Genomic DNA, 21837 nt, shown 5'->3' on the forward strand with positions numbered 1-21837 from the left:
TACAATTTTTTCCAATTTATATCCCCCACGAGGTGAAACAAAGCGAATGAAATTTTTATGAAGTTTATTTTCTAAATAATTATAAAAATGCTTTTGCATTTATTGTAAGTAGAATAAGAAATTATAGTTAGCAGCACTGTTGCGAAAACATACTCTTCCACACGTGTTTTGTTCGATTCTGAAGTATTGCATTGTTGTAGTTCTTATCAGGTACGTAGAAATTACCTAAAGAAATGTGACAAATGTAACGTTGAGTCATGTAATATGCATCTACATATATATGTATATCTTTTAATAATGATTTAATCTTATTTATTTGAGAAGGAAGACCAATGCGTCTTACGTTTTGGCTTTAATAATGGAATTATATTCTTGCCAGCATGTTTACCAACTGTACAAATTTGAATAGACGGTTAATTTTATATTTCATATTCTTTTACAGAATGTCGAAACCAATAATTTTCATAACCGGAAATGCAAACAAATTGGAGGAATTTAAGACTATTCTGGGAAAGAATTTTCCACGAGAAGTTGGAAGCCGAAAGGTGAACCTTCGGGAAGAACAAGGAGAGATAGAAGAGATTTGTGTTGCCAAATGTCGAGCAGCAGCAGATATGGTACAAGGTCCTGTTATTATTGAAGACACATGTTTATGCTTCAATGCAATGAAAGGATTACCTGGACCTTATATCAAATGGTTCGTAGAAAAATTAGGACCAGAAGGATTGTACAAAATGCTCGGTCCCTGGGAAGACAAAACTGCAGAAGTGATTTGCACTTTTGGCTATTGCGAGGGAGGACCGGAAGATCCAGTTTTACTGTTTCACGATATAACCAAAGGAACCATTGTGAGTCCACGAGGACCACAAGATTTTGGTTGGGATGCCTGTTTCCAGCCTTTGGGCAGTGATAAAACCTATGCAGAATTATCGAAAGAAGTGAAGAATCAAACTTCACACCGTACCAGAGCGCTAGAGAAACTAAAGGAACATCTTATGAAAAATGTTAAATATTAAGTTGAAAAAAATTATTCCTCCTGAAAGTACAATTCGTTTAAAAAGTATATTCATTTAGTTGTATGTTTCCTATAAGTATTAAAAATATGTTTTTGTAAGCTATTATCATTGAGAAATATATTTTAGTTTGTTTTTATGGTGTATTGTTTACTATTTCCTATATAAATATGTATTTTCTCGTATGAATGATTGTATATCATCAAAGTATGCATTCGTCATCTTAATCCAATGTTAATTTACGTAGTAAATTATTCTTGTTTTATCAAAGTAGATTTAGCGTTTAAAATACATTTTGACTGGGGTGGCGATAGCCGATGGACTTCGTCATAAGTTGTTACCGAAGAATTTTTTATACGAACAATAAAAAGTAGGAAAAGAATTTAAAAATTGATTTTAGCAAACGATATTTCACGTAACGTAAATATTGACCATACATTTATCGATATGTTGTAAAATGATGCAATATTTTTTAACATTGTACCATGTTTATTTATCAATGAAAATTTAAATTTTTGAATCTTTAAAATTTTGTGAATATGTAATACATCCAAAAAATGTGGACGTATTTATTTCGCAGTAACATTACTTCTTTTTTCGTTATTGCTATATATGGAATAATGTAATCTTCATATACTTTTATATTGTTATTGATTGTCACGTACGACGGTAAACACGTAATCGGATTTTATTTGTTGCTCTTCTGAACGTTATTGATAAAGCCAATTATATTCATTAATCGAAAATATTTGCAATACTGCGACTTAAAAGAACAAAAACAATCTCAAGGAAAATTTTCTATCAAGGAAATAGTCTATCATCGTATTAAAATTAGCACAACAAATTATATTATTTATTACTGATTATATTGTGAAACTATAAATAAATAACCAACGATTAATCAAAGTTTTCTACGAATATAAAAGCAATTCTTTTCTTTTAATTAAATGGGTCAGGGGAACTAATTATCTAATATATCACAGGTTTTTTAAGGCTACTAGAACAAAGGCTGCTCCCCTTACTTTTTCTTTCAATGGAATAGTTGTTATCGATGTAATAACATTCTTTTTTATTTTGTACAATTAAAGAATCATAACAGAGAATGCCTCTTCCAAGAGAAACTTCAAGGAATAAAAAAATTTCAGAGCGTACGTAAGAATGCGTGCCGCCTGCGTATCGCTTGTTGCATTAATTTTATCAACTGTTCAATGATTTGATAAATGTTTGGAACTCTAGCAATGCCATAGAAAATTTAATAAAATACCTCTTAATCCAGAATACATTTATTCTGATGCTTTGTCAATGTTTCTTTCTTTGAGAAAAATATCCTTCACCGCAATTCTCTAATTATGTAAAATGAAAAGAATTTCTCACTTAAATTTTATTTTCATACTGGGGAAAAAGAAGAAGAGAGAATAAAGGGGCTCGTTTATCCCCTGATACTATACCAAAAGTATTAATTAATTTTCCAGTCCCATTTAATTAAGAACAAGTTTTCAATCCATATCTGCGATACTTTCCGACAAAATAGCTGATAAGGTTTTATTTCATATTGTTTATATGTATTTGTTTCGTGAAACGATAGAAGGAGATTAAAAAGACAAATTTCTATGAAATGCTCAATTAACGTGAAAACTACGGACCAGGTTCTAGCTAATTTAGGTGATATTTTAAAAAATTATTCACGTAGCAAAAGTAACTGGTTACGATGTCCGAACGGGTTATCTTGTGCATTGATTATACCGGCACGGCCAGTTCATAACACCCTTTCGGGAGGGGTTATCATTGTATTCGCATTTTCTTATTCCACCGGGATTTGCAGATTTTTCGCCTTATAAAAGGAGAAAGCGATGCAGCGACAATACCAGTCTTGTTGTATGGGTCATACTATAATGGATACCCTAATCGGTAAGTAATAAGGAAAGAGCAAAGAGGGGTTTACGTGTTTTGTTCTCATATATCTTCGAACGTTGTCAATAACTTGAAATATTACACAAATTTCTTATTTTGCAGCATTATTGGCAATCTTAGCTACGGCGTTTGCCATTCAAGGTACGTTAAATGGAAATAAAGTGAACCGAGTCGGCCGTACTCTTTATGCAGAGAAGTTTTGGATTTGAAATTACGAATCGCATGACAATCTCAAGATAGAGTTATAAGTATAATCTTATCAAACATTATTGCAGCACCTTTCCCCCATGGAAAAATTGTCACTTACAAATATCATGCTGACGTGAAAGCTGGAATCATCGACCCGGCTCCATTCGCATCCGACTTTAATATCGAATGCCTCCTTCAGGTGCACCACGATGTCACCAATCCAAACTCAAAGAATACCTTTTATGTTACTTTGAGTGATATGAAACATGGGTTGTACAATGGGCCGATGAAACATTACGAGTCTGTAAGCCATATGTTACCGATCGACGCTGCTAAAGCGCTGTTGAATCCTTTCCTCGTTATCTATGAGGAAAATGGGCACGTAAGTTACGAGAAGATAAAGAAGTAATTTAGAAAAGCGACAAGCATTCCAATAACGAAGGAAATGAAACTTATTTCTATTATCATAGCTCGAAGGCGTGAAATTCGCAGAAGATGAGCCAGGATGGTCGAAGAACGTGAAGAAGGGTATCGTCTCTATGCTTCAATTGGACTTGGATCAGATGCATGTTCAAAGCCCAATAAAAGCACATAGTTTTATATCTCAGGAGGTAGGTAACGACTGATGGGAACATCCTTGGGTTTTGGTTAATGTTCTCTTTGGTTGTTACCACTAGGTTACCATTCATGGCAATTGCGAAGTGGCATATAACGTACAGCCAATGGACGAAATGCAAGCAACATCTGGCAAAGAGCTCGTGGTTACAAAGTTCTACGAATCCATGAACTGTTCTCACTTCAAATACCACGAGTTTAATCATGTTGAATGTCACAAATGTCAAATACATGAAAGGGTATTAAGAACAGTAGATCTTTTCTATCATTTCTTCTGTACTAAAATTTTAATTTCATAATTTTCATTTCTATATTGTTACATAGAACGACATGAGCACTGCCAGCAGACGCGTTTTCGTAATAGATAATCACGATAATGAAATCCTTATTAAAAAATTGATTGGACATGCAGTGATTAACTACTTCCCATGGCTGGCTGCATCAGAAGCTCATTATCTTTTGACCAAGTAATTTGAGAGTGATAACATATTATTATAATTCCAAATACGTATAAACACTTCGCTGAAGTTTTATTCAAAAACGATATCTGTTTTTGCAGCCAAACTTTGTTCCTCGAAAAGGTCGTTCCCGTATCTGACATTCAATTAATGGGCTTCAAACATTTAATTGTTTCGCCTATCGAAAAGGTCATCTACGATGAACCTAAAACTCCATACGTTCCTGAAGCTGATATAGACGTAACTGGTCACCGGCATGTTGTTAAACTCGATGAACTTGTGGTTAAAATGAAGAAAATGTTGGACGAGGTTGCTGGTTACCTGAAGGAAACTCACGTCGATAAGAAACAAATAGATTGGAAGCACGACCAAACGATCAACAGAATTTTACACGTTATGAGCTACATGAACGTTGCATCTTTGAACAAAGTGTTTAGCGAAATTGAGGATATCAAAGATGCCAAAGTGGAAGCAGTGAGGTGAGTAAACCGATATTTATCGGTGATAGAAAAATAACTACGTAATATATTTTCACACCAATTTTTTCATGCCTTTTCAGAAATATTTTCCTCACAATGGTGTCACACGTAGGAACTCCTGCTGCGTGCCTTTTCACGCGAAATGTGGTCCGTACAAAGAGTGTACCGAATTGGGTTGCCGTCACGATGCTTGCCAATCTTCCGATGCACGTAAAAGTTTCATCGAAGGAACTGCTTTTACAGATGGAAGAACTCCTTAACTTAGGCGAATTCGTTTCTCCGAGCGTAAGGGAAGCTGGCATATTCTGCTTTGCCACACTGATTCATAAGACCTTCAAGAAAGAACAGACCGAAGTTGTCGATCCTCTTATAGAAAGATATTTGAGGCATTTCATGGATCATGTTAGAAGTATGAAATTTCTATCACTTATATTTTTCTTGTTTTTAATTAATTTCTTAGTTCTTAAGCCCTTGCATTCTTCAATATGATTGATAACAAATGTTACAGATGAGCCGATGTTTCACATGAAGATGGTATACATGATGGCTATGAAGAACGTTCGATCGAAACATGTTTTGAAACATCTGGAGCCTATCATCAAAGGCGAAGAGATTGTTTCCAAAAAGCCGCACAACATTAGAGTGCAAGCTATTTGGATCCTAAAAAACATAAACGTGCATAGCAATTATATTCATGACATACTCTGGCCAGTCCTTAGTGACGTTAGCCTTCCCTCGGCAGTGAGAATCGCTGCTTTTAATGTACTGATGCACCAAGTTAATCAAGAGCCTAACCTAGGACGTGTTATGAACATATACTGGTTAATGGTTTACGAAAAAGACGAACATCTGTATAATTATTATGTGGATACCGTTAAAGGACTTGCCAACTCGGTAGATCCTTGCCTGATGAAAATTCGAGAAATGGCTAAGAAAATATTGAAGTTTATTCGCATAAGGAACTTGAATCAACCACTTTCAAGCAAAATCCACGTTGACTATGTAGATGAAAAGTACGGATTCAGTGAGAGCGTGATGGCTTCCTTAGTTCTCGACAATTTAACTGGTTTACCGTACGTTGGTTCAGTGGAACACGTCGAAACTGTTGCTCATAAACCTGTTACCACATTGGGAGTGAGTCTATTTGATATTGTCGTATATATGAAAAATATTATTTAAGTTCTCTTTAGTATTATTCAATTTTGTTTGTACGTCTTAGGTTCACTGGAACATAGATGGCATGAGCAAAATCTTGAAGCATATCAATCATAATGTGCTCCACAAAATCGTAGAGACAATTAAAAATGACAATGTGAAGAATATATTGAATCGAGCAGTCAAAGATGTACCGGCAATTAAAGATATAAACGTTAACGTGATTCTAACAATGAACGACAATGTTGTTTTCATACTCCACTCTGACGAGAGTAATTCGTTGAAACTTCTTGATAAATTGAAGGAATGGAACAAGCTCGTTACCGAGTACCTAAATGTTATTAACTGGCAGACTGTGCTGTACCATAGTCATTTCGAAATGCACATGGTCACCGATCTTGGTGTACCAGCCATTTTGGCTTCCAAAGTACCATCTTTGAGCTCTCTCAGAGGAAGCGTTGAATATTCCGAGAATAAAAATCATTTAATCTTGAAATCAAAACTCAAATATCAACAATGGATGCACGGTGAATACGTGATGTCGATTTACAATCCTGTCGTTGATTCCTGGCACTCTATTCGTAAAACGTCGTCTGTAGACGTTACTTTGCCTTGTGATATAGCCATCGGTTATAATCAGGAGACGAAGAGTTTTAAAGTTTCATTGGCAAGATTGCCTGTTTCGGAATTCTCGGTCGTTGGAATATCCTTTCACGGAAAGAACTATGTCACCCTTACAGGAGATCAGCACGATCTGTTGAAGAAATTGTGTTCCACTTGCCGTCATCACGAAGTTATCACCACTGGTGCTAGTTTGAAAACTTACGAAAGCAACTTTGACTCGAAGGACACTGGTACTCGATTTTCGATGATACTTCATTGTGACAACGATACTATTCCTGTCTCGCCTGTTAATCAGTGGCTTGAAGTGTACTCAGACAAATATAAAAACACCATGTAAGTATAAAGTTAAGGGATGACAGCGGACGAGGAGAAGGAGTAGCATCAAAACTTATTTTCTTTGCGTAGTGGCTGTTCATGGATGAAACCTATTATGGCAGTTCATCATAACATAATGAACAATATAATTGCGAAACAAGAAGGAAGTTGCGTAATTGTGTATAAAAATGAACCAAGTATTGCTTATCCTACTTCAATGGTAAGTTAAAAAAGTGACTTTACTTATGCAATACGTGAATCTTCCTTCTCTTAATTCTAACTTTTTTTACTGTTTATTTAGATCGACTTAACCGGAAAAATTAGTTTTCAAGATTTGGATCACAATCATGAAAAAATGGTTTTGATTAGTAGCAAGAGAATCGATATTCGGGGAAATATGAACGTCAAAGCAGCCTCCACTGATGAATCTGTAAGACAGTGGGATATGAATGTTAACATTATATTTTCTCAGGGACACTTCAACAACAGTATGAAAGTTATGATCACTCGTACTGCGCCAGAAGAGAAAAACCTGAAGGTTCGTAAGGTTTAAGATCTATATGTGAAACGTTTTCGTTAAAAAGACATTTGACGTGTTTTCTTAGATATGTATCGAGGCACAAAAAGATTATCCGATGATTGGCTGGAAAGTAGGTGCGTGGAAAGTTAATGAAGAAAAGGAAATTAATTCAAAAGTGACGATCACCATGGGGCAAACGAAAGATGATAAGTGCGTACGCGATGACATGGACGTCACAATAGCCGTGAAAGGTGAAATGTCAGAAGACCAAAAAGATCATATCGTCCATGACAGCATGCATAGTGTGTGCTCTAAACAAAGTCAGAATTCTTTGTTTTACTCCAAGGGGTCGACTGTTCCTAAGACTAGAGAATGTATCGAAGAAGCGTTGCGTCATTCAACCCTGAGAAAGTACACCGTAAATATGACGATAAGGAAGGTAAATATTTGCAATTTAGTACTATTCTAGTAGTTTAATTATATACTTGATCTTTATTCATATTACAGGTACCTCTATATTTGACATCGATCGTAAATATGGCACAAGATATTTTACGTGCTACTTACTTCTCGCATATGAAATATACTTGGAATCATGTGGATCCCGGAAACGCGAAGATTGTCTTAGAATTCCCATATTCGACATCTCTCCTTAACATAGCCGCCGCTACACCGATGTACAGTTACGAATTGGTCCATTTACCATTTGGTGATCCACTTTGGAGTCCATGGATGGATAACGCACAATTCTCTTTCTTAATGTTACATAATTACGTTAAAGGCGGACTCAGTGAGTTATTTTGCTACTTATAACAAGTATTCATTAATGCGATAGTCATCAATATCTTTATACTATTCACAGAGTTCTGCACAATTCGTCCTCGAGTTCTTGTTACTCTGGATAATGGTATCATTCCGTACATCGTACGAGACAAATGGACTCTGCTGTCTGGTGATCATATAGACCAAATGTACAGTATCTTCGTGAAATCAGTGCAAGACAATGTATTGGCTCTGAAGGTTTATATAGGTGAACATGAACTGGAAATCATGCCTGTCGATGGAGGCATGACAGTCACCATAGATAATGAAGTTATAGACAAAACGAATATAGAAAAAGGTGTTATGATACCTAAGAATTCTGACTCCTACGTTATTAGGTGAATTCCCTCAGTATTAATTTTCCAACAAATTCTCATTTATTTAAATTTGAATCTCACAGGATGATTTCTGCAGAATAACACGGTATTGGAGTATAATCATAATATTCGTGTTTTTTCCGACAGGTTGACCAAAGGTTATGAAATTATGACGATCGAATCTCAACTACTACCGTTCCAAATTTACTATCTACCAGACAGCGTGACAATTTTTATGGGCACCTCACTTCAAGGTCAAATAACTGGCATGTGCGGTCATATGGATAGCACGCACGTAATCAAGATTCCACAGATATATAGTGTCTCGCATCTTTAAAGAGATCAAATGAAATCATTTAATCATATTTCCCATATTATGAAACGCATTCAGCGGAAATTATCTAAAGCAGTAGGTGTACATTGTCCGATAAGAGAACTTAATATAAAATGATCATGTAGATACAAAAAGTAGACGAATAAAGATTTATCCCGGGCAATCTTCGGTTAGTTATTCTTTACCTTTACAATGGCAATCGTCAAATCATTCAATTTTATCGTCGTGATGTAATTACAATGAAATATATTATGTTAGTAAAAGAAAAAGAAATTCATTACTATTATGTCTAAATTCATTTTATAAATATTGAAGAAGTATTACTTTTTAAATAATTTTTTATAAAATTGTATAATTTGACATTGAAAAAATAAAGTTTTATTTCTTTCATATTTTATATTCACAGTTGTCTAGAAATAACAAGAAAAATAGCATTCTAGCGATACAGGAGTCAGAGGACGACGCGAATCGAGAGCGACTCATGCTGTTGTTTTGCCTCAGGACATTGACTCAACCTTGACGCAGAAGTGTAATGATAAACAAACTCCGGGCAAAACAATGTCGCTGCTACATGCAACCGTCGAATGAAGACGAATTTGAATTTTCCGACTCTCCTCCGAGTACGAGTACGATACGATAGAGTATCGTACAGTAACTACAGAGTATCTCCGAGTATCTCACGAGTATCTACCGAGTTACGCGACGAGCATTAACGAGTAATTATTCCGCGATTTTATTCTGCGATTTATACCTGTACTAACGACTCATGTATACGGCTGTACATTAATTTATTATTCTAAATATATTCGGCACTTTCAATAACGAGCAATCTCGTCATTAAACCTCACGTACCAATATCTTCTTCACATAATCCATCTGTAGTATTAAGAAAGTAGTTGTCACGTGGCCTCCGTGGCGCAATCGGCTAGCGCGTTCGGCTGTTAACCGAAAGGTTGGTGGTTCGAGCCCACCCGGGGGCGATTTATTTTTTGCAAATTTTACAAAAATAGAAATAATACACGATTTTTATATTTTTCGGCATGTGTTCATTGGCAAAAAATATTTATACGTCTGTATCACAAGTATACTGTAGAAACAACATTATCTAGTATTTAGTTACTAAAGTTATGGGTCACAAAAATGAAACACTGGTTTTGGAGAGGTTCCGAGATAAAGATCGTGCCATGTATCGTAAGTTTTGGAATGAAATGAAACATATTCATTATTAATAACAACGTTAGCAGTAAATTTTCTGTTAAAAGTAGAAATGTAAAACATGTCATATCTCATTGCACAGATGACTTCTGTACCTCGTCTGTGCTTATAGGCATATAATGTTAATGTGAATTGCACGGCTTTTACTATAACACAATACAGAAGTAATACAAATATCCAAATATTGAATATATCTATAATTTGTTATGTATTTTTACAATAAATGAACAAGATTTAGATGTTAGCTTTAAGTTTTAGAAATGTATGAATTATTCCAATATACTGCGATACAATAGGAAGTAAATGGGAAATAAGATTTGAATGATGTAACATATGATTTGATACACTATATATTTATTTAAATAACGCAATTATCTGTTATTGTATATTACGATTGTTTCATGTATCATTAATAGGAGTACATATTTTAAAATTACCTCCGAAATCCTATTAGTAAGTGGCGCTACTGTCGATTTGAAATTGTGGTTAGACTCCATTTTCCTTTCGCCGACAACCTATACGCAACGCGAGTTGAAATGTAAGTTCGTTTTTGAAAGATAACATTTATTACATAAGAATTAATTATGTCAATATGAAAAACATTAGTTATTTGTTAATATAACACCATTGTCTATTGTTAGTTACACATATTATTACTTATACATAGAATTGATTGAGACCGCATGTGGTTGGTCTTGTACGATACTTTTAAATATTTTATTCACGTTATATGTTTATAACTCTTTGATATGCTTAAACTTTACAATTTTATGAAGATTATTGTTCCTGGTTATGTTGTTAGAGCGAATTCATATTTTGATCTTGTTACATTATAGGTTAAGTAGTTAAGGTTGTTTAACCACAATTGTATCTATATTGATTAGTGTTGCATCAGAACACTCCATTTGTTTTCTGCAATTGAATTCTTATTCTTGTTTCAGATATGTTATCAAAAATGGCTATGTTTTGGAATCGTTTAGGACAGTTGGGATTAGGTTTGACTGCAACTGGGCTTGTTGTTAATAATGCCTTGTACAATGGTTAGTTTTCCTTTTATTATGCAACAATGTGTTTATCGAATATAAGTTCAATAAATTTTACAATTTTTTTTTTTTAGTTTTACAAAGTTACAAGTTTTATAATATTTGTGTATTGTTTGTTTCAGTCGATGGTGGTCATAGGGCTGTTATTTTTGATAGATTTAGTGGAATAAAGAAACAGGTTGTAGGAGAAGGAACTCATTTCATTATCCCTTGGGTTCAGAGACCTATCATATTTGATATTCGATCAATGCCAAGAAATATTCCTGTAATTACTGGAAGTAAAGATTTACAAAATGTAAACATCACACTTCGTATTCTCTACAGACCTGTACCAGACTCCTTGCCAAAAATCTATACTGTTCTTGGTATAGATTATGCTGAAAGAGTATTGCCCTCTATTACCAATGAAGTCTTAAAAGCAGTAGTTGCTCAATTTGATGCAGGAGAATTAATTACGCAGAGGGAGAGTGTCTCTCAAAAAGTTAGGGAAGATTTAACAGAAAGAGCTTCTCAGTTTGGATTAATTTTAGATGATATTTCTATTGTAAGTGAGTTATGATCATTTATGTTTTTCAATATGTGTATACTTTGTTTAATCTCATAACCTACTTTATTTCAGACACACTTAACGTTTGGAAAAGAATTTACTCAGGCTGTAGAAATGAAACAAGTAGCACAGCAAGAAGCAGAGAAGGCCCGTTTCTTAGTAGAAAAAGCGGAACAACACAAGAAAGCTGCTATCATTAGCGCAGAGGGTGATGCTCAAGCTGCCAGCTTAATTGCAAAATCCCTTGGCGAAGCAGGCGATGGCTTAGTTGAACTTAGAAGAATCGAAGCTGCGGAAGATATAGCCCATAACCTGTCTAGATCTCGTCAAGTAGCTTATTTGCCACCAGGTCAAAATGTTTTATTAAACTTACCACAGTAAAGATATGAACTCAAATAAAAGTTGTATACATAAGTTGTGCATTTATATTATAATGTATGAGTTTGATGCATTAATGGTGTACTAGTAACAGAGAACTTTTAATGTGCATACATGTTCCTAGACATAAATGAAGCAATTTTTGTAAAATTTTAGTTTACATCCTTAAATTTGTAATTCTATACACGTTTCCCTTTCAGATATGTAATAGTTACTTGACAAACTGAAAGCATCTGTTGTTGTTAACTATGAGTTAGTTTGCTTTTCAGAAGAGATCATTTTCCTTGTGGGTTTTCAATACCCTAATATAAAATTTAAAATGTGTGTAATGCTTTTGAATTTAAACTTTTTTGCATCTATAAGATTATTTTATTTCAGGGTTATTGGCTTACCAATAATAGGCTCTGTACCTCAAACTGTGCATTCATAGTAATTAGTAAACAATGATAGAGTTGTATTTATTTCAGTGTCAAGTAATAAAAACTGAATTTTTACAGGATATGTATAACTTTTAGTGAACTGTATGCTATGATCTGGAAGAATTGAATGCATCTATCGCGTAATGCTTATATACATGGTGTATTTATGAATACATAGTTGTAAATTAGTAAATATTCTGTAAAAGATTTATATCAATTTAAATTTTATTTTTCAGAGTATATATTTTCAGACAGTCACTTTATTCGTACTTTATTCAATGTACAACTTTTTCAAAACTTTAATTTTTTAAGAATTTTAAGTACCGATATTCTAAAATCTTACTTTTTTATCGCGAAAAATGCTAGCTAGGGAAAAGACTTCGAAATTTCATCGCAGTCATTTATTCGTCCGGATCACCAATGAATTATGACGATCAATCAAGACTGAAGATTGGTGAAAGATTATCGCAGTCGGGGTCCTCTGGCCCAACGTTTGTCGGCATTGCCAGTTAAGAAAGAAAACAATTCATCACAATTTGGCGATCACCGTGGGGTTTCTATCACGGGCTGCGAAGAAAATTGGAAATACACGTTAACAATTTCAATTTCTTCTTGGTAAAATTAAACAGCAGTTTCGTAAATGTAAATATTGAAATGCATAATTTCTTCCCTTATTTCATATTATATTTTATGTATTATAATCAGATATAATTTGTAGAAAGTTTCGAAGCTGGCGTAATGAATGAAAGTGATTTACGCATTACAAAATTTGATTAGTATCTATAATTTTCAATAAATTGTAAACTAACCGAGAGGTCTCAGTCTTGAAAAGGTACAAGGCAAGATCGTGGCGGTAGGAGTACGAAGCAAAAGCAGATTAGCGTGAATAATGAAGACACGACCGCGTGAAAGCCTAAGCGAGTCTCCTTAAGTCTGCTCCTTCGAGTAGAAGCCGAAGCCGGAAAGGAAGGATACTGAGAGGTGGGGCGGACAGAAAGGAGGTAGAAGCAGTTAATTACTCCTCCCATCCAGAGGATAACGACTTCCCCTTATTTGTCGAGAGGCGCAAACAGCCAACCCTCGGTGAAATCCCTCGGCAAGACGCTTTCTCGGATATGTACGTTGGAGTCTTGAATCCATCCCATAACTTAAATGTTAACCTGTTTCAATGAACATTTATGGATCCAGAAACTGGTCAGGTATTTTCCAATAAATAAATACAATGTGATAATTCAGCTGGGGTGTTTCCATTATGAAACATATTTCAACGAACTTTTAGATTTATCCGGACTTTTAATAAATTCTCGCGCGATTCAAGCGATAATAATGATTGTAAACGTAAGCGATTGACCTATGGTAATGGTACGAACCTGTAAACTATTTCATAGTCATAAATAAACAGAAACGGGGAGGAATGACCAAATTTTCATCCTATGTGCATAATTACGACGTACGAAGTAATTTGCATGTTTAAACTGTATCGCGCAACATTATGCCACAAGGAATTGTGATGGAACTTGCAATGCAAGATCAAGGCCATCGTTATTATCATCGATATTCCAAATGTGAACGATAAAGGATGGCACATGTTTTCCGAGCAATGCATATGTGCAACGAAATAAATAAATAGGCGCATATGAATACTCGAACGAGAAACATGGAGAACGAGAGAAGGGAAACTAATTACGAAAGAAATCATAATAGGCGCACATGCACCGCGGGCTGTCGAGCTAACGATTGCTTCCTCTGCATCTGCACCTGTTACTGCGAACCTACGGTTGCATCGATGCACGCGAGCCGCATATGCCGATGGCCTTCCTCGGAGACACGATCGCCTAAAGCGATAATCTCCTTTTGCGAACTCGTGGCTTGCAGAATTTCGTAAATATCCAGAAGTTAAAGCGGTAGTTTCTATAATTTCTTATATTTAACACGTCCCCGGCTGCATCGTAAATGCGTAATTTCTTCTTATTATTAATCACAACTATCGTCAATTGTTTGGTACTCTTTCCTAGAATTAGGAGAAGCAACTGCGGGCATAGTAATTAGGAATATAATGAAAATTCGTGTAATGCTTGCTCATGCCAGAGCAAAGTCATCCCTTTGAAGAGACTAACGTAACAAACGCTGCTACCACTGTATAAATGTTGTTAATTAAGGAAACATGGAAACGAAAACCACCCTCGGTGGTTTATGATTGCATTCCCCTTTCTTCCTTGAAGAGTACGGGACTTGAGGGCATATGACGAAACGCATTGACCATCGTCCGAATTAAAGTCCAGGAAATTGAATAGCTCGCAACGTTAAATAACCGAGCTTCGATTGTTTCCGTTCTTTTCCACCATTTGCTTTTGTGGATGGCAAATTTACTAGCACAGGGTACTGTTATTATTTTCTGCATGAAGGACTAACGATTCTACTGTTATGTACTTACATGAAAATGTAGTTTCACGTACTTAACGATCTAGCGAATACTGAGAGACTCGTTTATCGCCTGGAGTTAAGGTTCAGATCCGAACAGTCGGGATATGATGATATTGCACTTTAAAGCGTTCCTAAACTTATTAAACCAAGCGCCTTTCGGTTAGCATAATCGTGACTTTGGGGCGGCTAGTCGATTGCATCTCTTTACCCTCCTCTTTCTCATCTTCGTGAAGAGCTCGCACGCGAGGAGTAATTTTCAATAAATGCAGCCGGCACGATTTTGTCGCTGATCCTCTTCTAGTTGATGCACGGCGAACGGTAGTCCCGCCATTCATCTTTGACCTGTTTTCTTCTTGCTGTTTTTTCTCTAGCTTCGAAAACGTACTTGGCTGACGCGCGAGAGCAATAAGAAAACATAGTTTCGAACATCCGACACCTCGTACGATTGCCATTCACTTTTCGCCGTAGAGAGAGCAGTTTAGACCAGACCCTCGGGGAAGTTGTGCGGCAGATTGATTTACATCGCAGGCAGCCTCGAGCCGGCCTGTAATCTCGCGGCCATGCCGGGCAGAATACACGTGACTGCCGCCTCATCCCTTTCACGACCCCTAGGGTGTATTAGAGCTCGAACGCCCTGACGAGAGGCAACCAACTTACGGTTAATACCGTGTGGATTAGTTGGCCAACTATCTTTGATAACCGGTGATTTGACCGATCGTTTCTACGATTGCACGGTTTATTTTTACGCTAGTTTCCTTCGTCGCGTGTTTCTATTCTGATTTCGGCTAGCCTACCGTGGACGACGATGATTCATGGAACAAAGGGTGAAGTCTTGGAACAGAAACCGGGGCTATGCTCCCGTTAGGACACTTCCTCTTCAAGTGTCCTCAGGAAGTACGCAGGTCATCGCGTGCAGAAATCCACGAGACGGTCGTGACTCCCCATTGTCAACTGCATACGAGAAAAGAAAGTTCATGGCTATGGGGTTACCTGCTGTCTTCAGGGTCACCGTTATCCAGCGATCACACCGCACACGATTGGCGGTGAAACTGGAACGAATTCTTCAATTTTAACGTAATGAAGTAGCATCAACGCACAAAAGGCTCCAACGTGTATAACTCGCGTTCGTTTCGAAAATTTGTAATCGACAAAATTTATCAATCACTGGCGTAAAGCAATTTTGTGGTTCCGGTTACCATTCGATATTTTTTCTTTTCTTTTTTTTGTTTTCATTTGCTTCTTTCCTTTCTTCGCTCGCTGTCATTCTACGTAGTATACAAAGCTGCTGGTGACAATGTTATTTGTCACCTCTTAAGCGTAACTTGAAGTAATGAATGTTTGCGCGAACATCGTAACATGAATATTCTATAAAGAACTAGGAAACATCGTATTCTTGAAGCTTCACTTTCTTATTCTTCGTTTGGCGATACTATCTACTTTCTCGAAATTACCATCATTTAAAAAATTTCACTTTCCAAGTTATATTCATAGCGAATTATCACGCAATACTATTTAATAAGTTCTACATTGTGTATCTTTATTTAATTTGGTATCTTTACTTTGGGTATGTTTCATATTTTTGCTTATTGTGTATGTACATCCTGTGCATTCTTGTTCTTTTAATCCTCTTCCACTTTAATTCATTTTTTAAATCATTTTTGACCGATTCGAATTCTTCCATTAGACAAATTCTCGTGTTTGAGGAAAATACGAAAGAATCGTTATTCATACGCGCGATTTTTCGTTTCACTTTTATGCCAAACATCTCCTTAGAACATTTAATGTTCTTTTCCAGGCTGGGACGAAAGCAGAGCTGTAGAAAATTCGAGGATTCGTAGTTAAATTTCCCATAAATGCATACACATCCGCAGTTCACCAACAAGTTTCAAGCGCTCAACCCTTCAGCTGATACTCTGCTACATCTCGCTCGTCTTCATTAACCTTAGTGCGTTCTTCAAGTTAATCCTCATCCTCGTGTACGATGCTTGCTCTCCTTCATCTCCTTGGCTCTCGTAATCGTTGACCAGGATAGCGTTCGTCGACCGGGATGGACGTCGACAAAGCCATGTCTCGCGGTTCCCACAGGAGCGTCTTTCGTGCTGACCGTACGAACATTAATTCGGTCAGGAAGGAATGAGCAGCAAGAAGAGGGGAGAGAGGTAAGGAGGAAAGGGAAGAGGGACAGAAGGGAACTTGTAACATGTGTGTAACGCAAGGGGCGTTCCGTGGTTGCGGTCCCGTCCATCTGTGGCAAGGAGTCCAGACGTAATTGCTACATCCTCAGATGCTGTTACCATACCTGTGTATATGCACTGTCGGCTCGATTCACGAAAATCGTCACAGCCAACCATCCACGTGAGACAAACATTAGTTTGATGATAGACACGCTCACTATTTTTATGCTAATTACAAGATATATGAATACGCAGGCGTGTCTTCAGCTTGGATCATTTATCGCGTAACATTAACATGTATAATTTGTCAATGTATACCCTGAAATTCAGCTCACTTTATCCAGATAAAGATAGATTGGTCTTAAAGATCTCTATTACGTAGATTATTCAGATTTTTCACGTGCGTTTGTCGTGTTGCGAAAGACATTAGTCTTTGCGAAAATTGTCGGTTTTCATCGTGAACATACGTAGACGCGGATAAGATGCAAATACGCGCGTGCGTGTGCCTGTGATCATGGGATCTTCCGTCACGCGACGTGCTGCGACCATCGAGACCTGTCTTCTTCTTCTCCTTCTTCTTCTTCTTCTCCCTCTATCCTCTTTCCTGAAACCGACCCTCATTTTTATTCGAGCTTTTTCGTGAACGGTCACTCGTTGCACGTGAGGACGAATTCCCGCGGGTGCAAATCGTCGTGAAATTGACGGTTTCTGTGAAGGTGAATGTCAATTTGATGTACGCCCGAGGTACGCCGGAATTAACGATTCGAGAATTTCTTCGCTGCATCGACGTTAACCTTGTCGTTCTCCATTTTCGTACTTTTCTACGTATAGCACTTTTACGATGTCTCTACTCTGATTAGGTATACGTAATCGAAAGTGTATCGAGCGAACGATGGATAGATAACATTGCATTGATTTCGTTTCTTTTCAAGCTTACGTCAAGTCTACGTTTCTATCGTGGGATGGGACGTACAACTTTGACCAAGTTTTTCGCCGATAAAAAATAATGATGCTATTTTGCCGCAGTTTTTGTGGCGCTTAACGATGTAAGATTAACCGACTCAGCAAATAAAAGCACGAACGAAAATAATGTCATAAATCTTCATTAGCAAGAAAAAAGGACGGTATATATAGCGGAATAATGCGACGATAAACGAAGGCGTCTTCTTTGTATTTTCCTTTAATTTTCGGGCAATTTTGGCTGGAATTTACGCGATCGTTCTCACCTAATTTATTTATCGAATTACATTCACGAGCCAACGAAGATTTTGATTTCGTGAATCGGATAGTGGAAACGTAGAGCAAAGATTCATTATTTTATCGTTTGCCAAGCAAACAGACTCGCCAAGGGTGCTTCTCAGCCTTCTCCGACGTTCTCACTGTTCGAAATGAAGGGTTGCTCGTAAATGGCGGGATAACCTGCTTCTGGTCCCGCCTCGAAAATCCCGGATCTTCTAATTCAATTAGGATTCTGCTGCGAAGAGACCCATAGTCAGACGACGATTAGCCCAACCTTATCATTAGCTCTTGGGGCGTTCGACGTGTTAGATGCTTCAAATCAGATCGGAAAAACTGAAATTTTCCGGTGTAAAATATCGTAACAAGAATAAGCGTAATCTTGTATTTCATTAATCTAAATTATTGATTTCAGTTGTCAATCGTCGTTGATTGCTGTTCGTTCGCTGAGAACGGGGCTATGTATTCGATCGTTTCCGCCAGCACCGGAAGTTGGACCTGTAATTTTCCACGTAATTTCAACCGAACTTTCGTCAAATTCGTGACGTTAGTCAGTCGAGAAAACACGATGCTTTTTCTCACAGACGTTGTCCTGTTCTTTAAATGGCAACTTCAAACTTCTTATCCGGCGGAAGAGGAAGAAAAGACGCCTGTTAAAAACGCCTCAAAACGTTTCATTGGTATTAAACGACTCGAACAGCCGGAAATGTCGAGGAAAGAAGCGAATTTAGAGAAGTTGGTATCTAATTGAAACGAGTGCAGTCAGCTTAATTTCAAGTTGAATGCGGGTGGAAAAAAAGAGCACACGACCCTAAAGATCTCTGAAAAGATCTCCATGTGTCTCGGTGTGCGGTTGCCGCCCTTGCGCCTCTCGGTGGCAGAAGCAGACGTTGTAACGCCGAGATTTACAGTGGCGCTTGTAGGCAATAAGTCATGTCCAGTGAACATGTCGCCTACCGCAGACCTTCCACGCGTGGCCCGTCTGCATATATAAAGATGGCCGTGCCATGAAACGCGATACGCGCATACGAGCGGCCACTCCTTCTCGATAATATCACCAGGATTCGCTCTGCCACGATTTTGCTACATTCGACGTATTCATTTCTCTCGAACGTCTTTCGACGTTAAGTCATTGATTCCTATAAATTAGGAGCGAGAAATATGTTTTCTCGTTCTCGCTCCTATAATTTTGATCGTTCTTACGAGTTGCCCTTATTCTTAGAATTTCGTAGGGAAATGACGGAAATGAAATGTAGGTTTAAACACAGAAATTTGAATTCGAAGAACGCGAAGTTTTTGATATGTAATTCGCTTCTTCGAAACGTGCAAATTTCTTGTTATTAAATTATTAATTTTTCGCTGTCAGGTTTAACGGGAGTATTTTTGTTTTCGTCCTCATCCGATTCTACCCGAGAAAGTGATCAGAATTGAATTGAGATTCGAATAAAGAAATCTGAATGGAAAGAGCGGAGGTGCTCTCTCTGGAACACGCGAAAGATTTATCTGAGAATTTGCCGCGTTTCACCCCTTTTCTGTCACCACACGTGGCTCATAACAGATGGAGCAGAAGATTACTCCGCTCTCTTCGGACATAATGATGATTGTTCGTAATAATTCCAGTGGCGTGCCGGTCCTTTTAGTTTCATATCACACGTGAAACGAAATCCTGGGATGTAAATTTCTCTCCTCCACATTTTTTCCTTTCCTTTTGGTCGCGGCACGGTTGCCGACAAGGAAATTGGGAATTCGCACGTCCGATGCTGCATGATTTCGTGTCGGTTTCACATCCGGCGCACTCGACAGAGTGGACCTCGGCTTTCTTTTAATTTTTAGATTTTAACGTGCATTTCCATGACATCTGAAAATGCAACTCTAATAATACGTCGATCTTCGAATTAAAAAAGCTATCGCAAGAATATCGCACCGTTGTGTTTTATTTTTGTAAAAGAATTTCCCGCGTGATTGAATCTGGTACGTCTAAAATGACGTTTCAAAAAGAAAAATAAAACGTGTCACAGATACAGAGATGATTGTAAGAGGAGCCTCGAAAAAGGCAAGCCAGTGTATGACCTCCGACCCGCTTGGATCTTGGGCGCGCATAATGCCTTATTGTAATTACAATAAAGGTTATCTCGGCGGGATTTCGAGGCGCCGGGGCCATTCGCGTTATTGAGATGGTAAGCGAGAAGCAAGAGAGAAGGTGAGAGATCGTATTTGGTCGATCGTAGAGGTGTGAGGAAGAAGAAGCAAATACGTCAAGATACAAGAGAAGACGCGCGCGTGTGTTTCTTGAACGTAGACGAACCAGAAATCATGTGGGTGATAAGGTATCGAGATATTGTGTATCTGACCGGACTGGAACCCGAAGAAGATAGATAGTCCGACACTGTGGGTTTCGCGAGGAACGGAGAAAGACGAAGCAGTATCGTAAAGAAGGCCGGCGAAGAGGGATCAACACTGGAGAAAGGATCGTTCCCCGATTCGAATTTCATCGTGCAGGATCAACCAGGGATCCCGTGTGAGCAATTATGGCGCATCTCCTCTCTCTCTCTTACTCTTTCGCTATTTTAAATGCATTTGGTCGGACACAGTCGAAATGACGAAATACAAACGAAATGATAATTTAATCGGAAAGTTCCGTAGTTACGCTACAATCATAATGAACGGTCGATTGTACGTTGTTTCGGCGAAAGGCAAGTAACACTGCTGTTCCTCGATCCCCGTGTATCGGTCTGTAAATACACGGAGGGAAGATAAACAGAGAGGGAGGAGAAGAATACGATAGAAATGGAGAAGATCGAGTGGAGCGAAGGGTGAAAGCAGAAGAAGGTAAAAGGGCCGAATAGGGAGGGAAAGGGAGAAAGGTAGAAAGAGGACGACGAGGTGCCTTTTCAATTAATTCGTTTGCGCGTAAACGCCTCTTCCTGCCGATGATTTACGGATTTGCAATCGACGGATCTCTCTCTACCGACCGATTCTCGAACGTGCTCGACCGTGTAGTCACGAAGGCACACGTGCTTTATGCGCACGTATGCGTCGATGTGAGGGAAAATACGAGTACCTGAGCGAGTGCATCCAATATTCCAGCAAGCCTGAATCGAGAACTTTTAGATCGAACGACACCAAAATTTCGTTCGAAATGTTCCCTCTGACTCTAAATTAGATATTCGTCCTGGAATTATAACAATCTCGATCGATGAACGACTAACAAAAATATATTAATGGTCCATCGTAGGCGGTGTAATTATCCGAATATTAATAATTTAATCGGTTATGATTAACAGGTGGTACGAACCTCTCGTTTCGCTTCTCTTCCTCTTACATGGGGGTTGGGAAGCAATCGGGGGCGGTACCGACGACCACACAAGCCGCCGACGTGAATCACGTACCCGTGTACCCAAAAATACGAGTATACGTCGTTGTTTATTATACTTCTCTTAATCGCCGCCCTTACCATGGAAGCTTTAAACCGATTGATTTCATAGTCGCAGAGGAACAACAACCTCGGTCTTGTATATCAAATATAGGTAGTTACTTGTTTCTTTTACCTTCAATTTAACGACGCGTTAAAATTACCTATTGTAAATCGTTATCGTCATTCGTAGATCCAGTGGTAAGCAAAAATTATTCGAGAACGAAGGAAAAGAAT

The 21837-nt window shown here is 37.7% G+C and overlaps 3 protein-coding genes and 1 non-coding gene across 5 annotated transcripts; all 4 read left to right on the forward strand.

Moving 5' to 3' along the window:
• Positions 1 to 66: 66 nt before the first annotated feature.
• LOC126922620 (inosine triphosphate pyrophosphatase) lies at positions 67 to 1152 on the forward strand. 2 transcript variants are annotated; one of them, XM_050735413.1, is made up of 2 exons: positions 67 to 210; positions 443 to 1152. In XM_050735413.1, the coding sequence occupies exon 2, from the start codon at positions 444 to 446 to the stop codon at positions 1014 to 1016; it is 573 nt and encodes a 190-aa protein (XP_050591370.1). In that variant the 5' UTR covers positions 67 to 210; position 443; the 3' UTR covers positions 1017 to 1152. The 2 variants fall into 2 exon arrangements, with proteins under 2 accessions (XP_050591370.1, XP_050591372.1); XM_050735415.1 differs by lacking the exon at positions 67 to 210 and adding an exon at positions 237 to 259.
• Positions 1153 to 2802: 1650 nt separating this feature from the next.
• On the forward strand, positions 2803 to 8915 carry LOC126922514 (vitellogenin-6-like). Its single transcript, XM_050735128.1, has 16 exons — positions 2803 to 2921; positions 3027 to 3065; positions 3200 to 3495; positions 3584 to 3724; positions 3791 to 3967; positions 4053 to 4195; positions 4288 to 4665; positions 4746 to 5074; positions 5174 to 5799; positions 5885 to 6777; positions 6850 to 6979; positions 7061 to 7297; positions 7365 to 7718; positions 7787 to 8069; positions 8142 to 8439; positions 8566 to 8915. Exons 1-16 carry the CDS (start codon positions 2864 to 2866, stop codon positions 8753 to 8755), a joined length of 4572 nt encoding a protein of 1523 aa, XP_050591085.1. The 5' UTR covers positions 2803 to 2863; the 3' UTR covers positions 8756 to 8915.
• Positions 8916 to 9658: 743 nt separating this feature from the next.
• Trnan-guu (transfer RNA asparagine (anticodon GUU)) lies at positions 9659 to 9732 on the forward strand. The gene has a single exon. It is a non-coding gene; the product is annotated as a tRNA-Asn (tRNA).
• A 666-nt stretch (positions 9733 to 10398) lies between these two features.
• LOC126922597 (protein l(2)37Cc) lies at positions 10399 to 12612 on the forward strand. Its single transcript, XM_050735377.1, has 4 exons — positions 10399 to 10505; positions 10909 to 11007; positions 11133 to 11554; positions 11630 to 12612. The coding sequence occupies exons 2-4, from the start codon at positions 10911 to 10913 to the stop codon at positions 11936 to 11938; spliced, it is 828 nt and encodes a 275-aa protein (XP_050591334.1). The 5' UTR covers positions 10399 to 10505; positions 10909 to 10910; the 3' UTR covers positions 11939 to 12612.
• The last annotated feature ends 9225 nt before the right edge of the window (positions 12613 to 21837 follow it).

This window comes from Bombus affinis, chromosome 12 (genome assembly GCF_024516045.1).
Source record: "Bombus affinis isolate iyBomAffi1 chromosome 12, iyBomAffi1.2, whole genome shotgun sequence".
In the NCBI taxonomy this organism is placed as follows: domain Eukaryota; kingdom Metazoa; phylum Arthropoda; class Insecta; order Hymenoptera; family Apidae; genus Bombus; species Bombus affinis.

Excerpts from the sequence above, each read along its gene's own strand:
- LOC126922620 (XM_050735413.1), top strand. The coding sequence starts at position 444 with ATGTCGAAACCAATAATTTTCATAACCGGAAATGCAAACAAATTGGAG.
- LOC126922514 (XM_050735128.1), top strand. The coding sequence starts at position 2,864 with ATGCAGCGACAATACCAGTCTTGTTGTATGGGTCATACTATAATGGAT. Across the intron at positions 3,968-4,052 it reads AATGTCAAATACATGAAAGG|AACGACATGAGCACTGCCAG; the intron begins GTATTAAGAACA and ends ATTGTTACATAG. Across the intron at positions 5,075-5,173 it reads TTTCATGGATCATGTTAGAA|ATGAGCCGATGTTTCACATG; the intron begins GTATGAAATTTC and ends CAAATGTTACAG.
- LOC126922597 (XM_050735377.1), top strand. The coding sequence starts at position 10,911 with ATGTTATCAAAAATGGCTATGTTTTGGAATCGTTTAGGACAGTTGGGA. Across the intron at positions 11,008-11,132 it reads TAATAATGCCTTGTACAATG|TCGATGGTGGTCATAGGGCT; the intron begins GTTAGTTTTCCT and ends TGTTTGTTTCAG. Across the intron at positions 11,555-11,629 it reads TTTTAGATGATATTTCTATT|ACACACTTAACGTTTGGAAA; the intron begins GTAAGTGAGTTA and ends ACTTTATTTCAG.